This window comes from Euprymna scolopes, chromosome 44 (assembly GCF_053919585.1).
Source record: "Euprymna scolopes isolate OS-2025 chromosome 44, ASM5391958v1, whole genome shotgun sequence".
Classification (NCBI taxonomy): Eukaryota; Metazoa; Mollusca; class Cephalopoda; order Sepiida; family Sepiolidae; genus Euprymna; species Euprymna scolopes.
The window spans coordinates 56118051-56125998 of record NC_136525.1 but is presented as its reverse complement, the minus strand read 5'-3'; the positions used below and the strand labels follow the sequence as shown (position 1 = coordinate 56125998).

General features: G+C 24.6%; 1 protein-coding gene across 31 annotated transcripts in view; it reads left to right on the top strand.

Annotated features, from left to right (window-relative positions):
- The window catches only part of LOC145268857 (retinoic acid receptor RXR-like), a 647258-nt gene that overhangs the window by 521421 nt on the left and 117889 nt on the right, over positions 1-7948 (top strand). For 19 of the 31 annotated variants that reach the window (XM_080124557.1, XM_080124544.1, XM_080124546.1 and 16 more), the window contains exon 4: positions 7390-7425. The exons of the other annotated variants lie outside the window; for them this stretch is intronic. In XM_080124557.1, the coding sequence (XP_079980683.1) occupies positions 7390-7425 (36 nt within the window). The remainder of the gene's footprint in view (positions 1-7389; positions 7426-7948) is intronic. 31 annotated transcript variants of the gene reach the window in all.

The window sequence follows — 7948 nt, the reverse complement described above, 5'->3', positions numbered from 1 at the left end:
ATGGGAGATCATATATATATATGATGTTATGGAAGATCATATATATATATGATGTTATGGAAGATCATATATATATATATGATGTTATGGAAGATCATATATATATATATGATGTTATGGAAGATCATATATATATATATATATGATGTTATGGAAGATCATATATATATATGATGTTATGGAAGATCATATATATATATATATGATGTTATGGAAGATCATATATATATATATATATGATGTTATGGAAGATCATATATATATATATGATGTTATGGAAGATCATATATATATATATGATGTTATGGAAGATCATATATATATATATGTTATGGAAGATCATATATATATGATGTTATGGAAGATCATATATATATATATGATGTTATGGAAGATCATATATATATATATGATGTTATGGAAGATCATATATATATATGATGTTATGGAAGATCATATATATATATATGATGTTATGGAAGATCATATATATATATATGATGTTATGGAAGATCATATATATATATATGATGTTATGGAAGATCATATATATATATATGATGTTATGGAAGATCATATATATATATATGATGTTATGGAAGATCATATATATATATATGATGTTATGGAAGATCATATATATATATATATATGATGTTATGGAAGATAATATATATATATATATATATGATGTTATGGAAGATCATATATATATATGATGTTATGGAAGATCATATATATATATGATGTTATGGAAGATCATATATATATATGATGTTATGGAAGATCATATATATATATATGATGTTATGGAAGATCATATATATATATATGATGTTATGGAAGATCATATATATATATATGATGTTATGGAAGATCATATATATATATATGATGTTATGGAAGATCATATATATATATATGATGTTATGGAAGATCATATATATATATATGATGTTATGGAAGATCATATATATATATATGATGTTATGGAAGATCATATCATATATATATATATGATGTTATGGAAGATCATATCATATATATATATATATGATGTTATGGAAGATCATATCATATATATATATATATGATGTTATGGAAGATCATATCATATATATATATATGATGTTATGGAAGATCATATATATATATATGATGTTATGGAAGATCATATATATATATATATAATGTTATGGAAGATCATATATATATATGATGCTATGGAAGATCATATATATATAAATATATATGTCATGGAAGATCATATATATATATATATATATATATATATGTTATAGGAAATCATATGTATGTATATATATATATATATATATATATATATATATGTTATGGTAAATCATATATATATATATATATATATATATATATATATATGTTATGGAAAATCATATATATATATATATATGTTATGGAAAATCATATATATATATATATATGTTATGGTAAATCATATATATATATATATATATATATATATATATATATATATATATATGTTATGGAAAATCATATATATATATATATGTTATGGAAGATCATATATATATATGTATATATATATATATATGATGTCGTGGAAGATCATATATATATATATATATATATATATATATATATATATATATATATATATATATATATATATATGATGTCGTGGAAGATCATATATATATATATATATGATGTCGTGGAAGATCATATATATATATATATATCATGTCGTGGAAGATCATATATATATATATATATCATGTCGTGGAAGATCATATATATATATATATATCATGTCGTGGAAGATCATATATATATATATATATGATGTCGTGGAAGATCATATATATATATATATATATATATGATGTCGTGGAAGATCATATATATATATATATATATATATGATGTCGTGGAAGATCATATATATATATATATATATGATGTCGTGGAAGATCATATATATATATATATATATATATGATGTCGTGGAAGATCATATATATATATATATATATATATATATATATATATATATATATGATGTCGTGGAAGATCATATATATATATATGATGTCGTGGAAGATCATATATATATATATGATGTCGTGGAAGATCATATATATATATATATATATATATATATATATGATGTCGTGGAAGATCATATATATATATATATATATATGATGTCGTGGAAGATCATATATATATATATATATATGATGTCGTGGAAGATCATATATATATATATATATATGATGTCGTGGAAGATCATATATATATATATATATATGATGTCGTGGAAGATCATATATATATATATATATATATGATGTCGTGGAAGATCATATATATATATATATATATATATATATATATATATATGATGTCGTGGAAGATCATATATATATATATATGATGTCGTGGAAGATCATATATATATATATATGATGTCGTGGAAGATCATATATATATATATATGATGTCGTGGAAGATCATATATATATGTATATGATGTCGTGGAAGATCATATATATATGTATATGATGTCGTGGAAGATCATATATATGTATATGATGTCGTGGAAGATCATATATATATATGTATATGATGTCGTGGAAGATCATATATATATATATATATATGATGTCGTGGAAGATCATATATATATATATATATATGATGTCGTGGAAGATCATATATATATATATATGATGTCGTGGAAGATCATATATATATATATATATATATATGATGTCGTGGACGGTCACATGTATATATGATGTCGTGGACGGTCACATGTATATATGAAATGTTCAATTTTTGATTTGAAATTGACTTAATCGAGCACTCTGTGGGAGTTTTCTCGCTCTAATCCTATATATATTTGCATTGTTTGTATGTAGGTAGTATATTTTCATTTAAGCAAACCTTGTTAAAAATGACAACCCCCTTTTTTTTTTCTCATTTTTTTTTGTTAAAATCAAAAATTAATATAAGTTCCATAAGTATCATGAATGTTTTCAATTCTTTGTCAAATCCTCATCAGCTGGAAAAGGAAGGGAAACAATAGCATTTCTAACGATAGTTTTGAAATGGGTAAGATGCCAAGAGAATGTTTTCACACTGTTTTAGGATAGACATTAACAATTCAAATTCTGCAAATACCAGAATTCGCATCGCAGGATAAAAAAATTTTTACACTAAGAAAATATTACTGGTTTCATAGACAATATTATTGTAAATTGTCGAGTTTTGCAAAAAATAGCTCTGAGTATTTAAAAAAAATTTTTAAGTGGTTTGTGACAGACAGTTATATCTTTGTACATGTTGGTAAATTGAGGTGGAGTTTACATGGTGAGGCTGTGGGATATGGTAGTGGTTGTAAAACCAATGTAGTTATGTGATACATATGAAACTTATATTAAGTTTTTTGTTTATTTTAATACAAAAGATTAGAAAATAAAAAACAAAACAAAAATAAGCATAATTAAGGAGCATTTTTTTAATGTGCTTATATATGTTTTTTTATTTTATATATATATATATATATATATATATATATATATAATCAAATAAAAAAAAAAATTATGGGCTTTTTTTCTGCAATTACAGAATTATATATTGAAACCAGTAATAATATAATTTCGCTAACAGCCACGCCTGGCTTTGATGAACATCTCTAGGCAACATCGGAACCGTAGTTGCTGTCTTTCGGTTTTGCAATAGAATCGAACGCTTGCTGATCGATCCAAAGTGTCACTATCTCAGTCGTAATACGGGTATAGCCATCGGTGTCCAACCTGAGGTCCTCATCAGATTAGTGAGGATGCATGAAGTCGTCACCTGCGAATAATTTTGGTATTTTGATGGCATCAGTTCATTGAGCGTTTTCCGTTGCATCAAAATTCTTCATCAAAGTACAGTCAATGTTTCCATAAAGACGAGACAGACAACAAAAATATAAGAACAAAAATACTTATTAGCAGCTTCAAATTACAAACAAATATTGTCAAAGCTTGCACCAAAATGATCGAAACATTAGACTTGTGGATGACTAAAGCTATTTATATGCTATACTCATTGTATATCCAGCGGTACCCGGGAGATTTTAAAAATTTTGTTTTATTGCCTTGTTTTATTAAATAATTTCGTATAAGAAAATATTTACGTTTTTTTCTTCCAAACCGATTTCTGTGCTAAATATAATCTGGAGCATAGATGAAAGTTATTGCGGCTAGATCTGTTGGCATCTTATTCCATCTTGCCACACGCAAAGAGGTTGAGGGGGATTGAAGTCTGGCAAATACCTAAAAGCTGGTTTTCCCATTAAATATATCTATCACATTTCTGAACATTATTAATGTCTGGAGTTTAGATGTCTCCTGACCTCTCTCCCTCTCTCTAAATTTTAATGTTTTATTTTTTAAACAGTTTCCTTATTCATTTGAGAACTGGTTTTCTTCTGTGGAAGACAAACTTATTTTTAAGTCGCTTGACTAGGACTTGTGGTTTTAACCAACCATCTGTCCGAAACAGTAGCATGTCCAGTGTTGCGACTATGTCAGTTTGTCTATATGGGTAAAAATATATCTTGCTCTTCTTTCATTGAGCTCTCCTAATAACCTCGTTGAATTCATGAGTTTTCTCTCTTGAATACCTATAACTTTGTGTGTGTGTGTGTGTGTATATATATATATATATATATATATATATAAAATCCCAAGTCCGTCGTTGAAAAATTATTTTGCTTGTAAATCAATTAATCCCTTCTTGCAATCATCGTATTAGTTTGCTTTCAATAATTCACACTAGTTCTAATATTTTAAGGATCATCAGTTGTTTACCACATAAAACACTTTTGGGGGAAAGATATATATATATATATATATATATATATAGATCAGATCATCATACAATGATTAGATCACTCTGACGGACGTAAAAACATTTAAAAATAAAATGTTTAAATTTCAACGTTATTTCACACGGTTAATGGTAGCCGAATGGATACGGTCCTCGCTAATGAAGTCAGAGATGGCTTCTGTCGTCGGGTTCGAATCTAGCGACTAGTGTTAATCGTGACACCCCGCACTGAAGATTCCCAAAAGGATGAAACACGATTGTCATATATATATATATATATATATATATATATATATATATATATATATATATATATATATATATAATTTTACTAATTCTAAATATACACACTCGCATATTGGTTTGGTAATGTTTTTAATATAAGGTTTTAAAATCATTATTTCTTGTTTTTATTTTTAATTTTTAATATTTTTTTCATTGATTTCAGTTCAAGCCATTTTTATTTATTTTTTAAATTTTATTTTATTTCTAGTATTTTTATTTATTTCATTTCTGTTTTGGAGTTTAAGACATATCACATATAGACGTCTAAATAATATGCACAATTATGTTGTTATAGACCTGAGTTGAAAATTGTATTTAATAATTATTTAATAATAAAAGTTTTATTTTTACGGATCATGTATACATTAGGCACTCCAGAGAATGAGAAACTAAAAAAAAAATGTCAAATTTGCTATTTTATTGTTGAAAAAAAAAAATTTCTGTTGATTTCAAAACAACGTAGCTCATATTTTCTATGATTTTGCACTTACTGTATTTATGAGTTAAATGCAAATTTAAAAAAATTTAATACAAGTAAAAAAAAAAATATGAAGCTCTGTTTTTATATTCGTTTAATAAAGACATTTAATGTAATGTTAATAAATTTTTGATCAAATAAAATATATATTTAATAGTTTGTTTTTCTTATTTTTTTGATATATTTATTTCAAAATAAACGTAAATGTAAAATCAATTTCTGCGATTATTTTTATTATTTTTTTTATTTTATTTTTTTTTTTCCAGAATAGCCAATAAAACATAAAAGGGTTAAAAAAATTTTTTTTTAATATGTACGCAACAAATAACTGTTACCAAAGGCAAGCTAAGTTGCTCTTTTGCCTAACTGGATAAGCTTTTGATGTTTAAACTTATTTTAAAGTGTTTTTTACTTTAAAATAAAAGAAGCGTAAAGCCTATAGATTTTTGGAACAACAAACAAAATGTTGGTCCTATAACTTCCAATTTTGGATTAGTTTCAAATGGAGCCTTCATAATCGCTCAAAAATAGAAAATTAAACAATATACTGATAGAACATAAAATTTTTTCTGTGGTTGGTGACATTTATTGGATGTGTTTCTATCAGTATTGTTTAATTTTCGATTTTACGACAATTATCGAGGCTCCCCTCTAAGGCTCTAATGAGACCACCATTTTGTTTTTCGTTCTAATTTCGACATTTTATGCAGCCATACTTTTTTGTTCATTTTAAATAAAAAAGAAAACAATTTTAAAATATGTTAAAACATAAAACTTATCCATGTAAACATATAAAGCAGTTTTTAAAAAAATAAATACACAACAAATAACTGTTACCCAAAGGAAAAATAAGTTACTCTTCTACCTACCTGGATAAGTTTTTTGTTTTAACTTATTTTAAAAATATTTATTCATTTAGTTATTTTTATTTTTTTATTTATTTATTTTATTTTTTTTTTTTACTTAAAAATCAAGGTATTATAAAATCTTTTGAGGTTAGAACGAAAAACATGGTGGTTTTATTAGCGTCTTAGGGGAAGTCTCGATAATTGCTGTAAAATCGAAAATTAAACAATGCATTCTATAAATGTCACCAATCGTGCAAAAAATTTCATGTCCTATTTTATTATCCTATCAGTATATTGTTTATCTATTTTTGAGTGATTATCGAGGCTGAAATAAATCCAAAATTGGAAATTATTGAGACCACTATTTTGTTTTTTTTATTCTAACTCGACGGGCTTTTACATTTCCTTTATTAAAAAAAAAAAAAACACTGTAAAATAAGTTTAAACATCAAAAACTTATCCAAGTAGTTAGAAGGGTAACATTTATTTGTTGTGCATTTACTTACTTTTACCTCTCTTTTTTTTTTTTTTTGCTTTAGCTATTCTGGAACATCATTTTTTTTTATCATTAAAAATGAAATCGCATATTTTAGTTTATTTTATTATTGTTCAAATTAATATCGTAAGTGCAAAGTTTACATACACATCTAAATGTGAAATTATTTGTTTTTAGATCAACCAGAAAAAAAAAAAAAGAAAAAAGAAATTAAAAGCAAACTTCTTTCCCCTCCCCTTTAAAAAAAAAAAAAATCTCATTCTGGGGGTGCTTAATGTATACAGGATCCCAAACTACTAACGTTATGAGATGGAAGACACCCTATAAGGGATTTGCAAGATTAGTGACTTTCTAATTTTATAATATATTTTTATTTTTATTTTTATTTTTTTCAAAAGATGTCTCAAGACAGGGAAAAGAGAGAGACTATAAAGGTAGGCCCCTTAATATTGTAAATTATTATTAACCTATTATTATTAGTCAAAAAAAAAAAAAATCAGTTTTTACATGATTTCATATTGATATGCATTTTTAAAAATTAACAGCACAATCTTTTCACAATACTAAAAAAAAAAATTCTTTTTTTAAATAAAAAATCTTACTAACCCACACTGATGAAATTTTTAGTGCATACACGCATAAACATATATTTTAGTGATGAGACGATTCCAATATTTTTCCAAATTCCAACACAGTTATTGATTCTGTTCTAAATTCCGAATTCCAATACAATTACTGATTCTGATTCTTTTAATTTTTTATATCTAGATATACAGTTGTTTTGGGGAGGGTGGGGATTACTGCAAAAAGCCGTGTACTATGAGCATCTATTGCCAAAAACCTAAAAATGCACTTATTGATTTTAGTTTTACTGGCAGTTAAAAATCAAATATTTCTCATCTCATTAATAATTACAAGCTATGGAAAATTTAGTTTTAAACAAAGAAATTAAAAAAA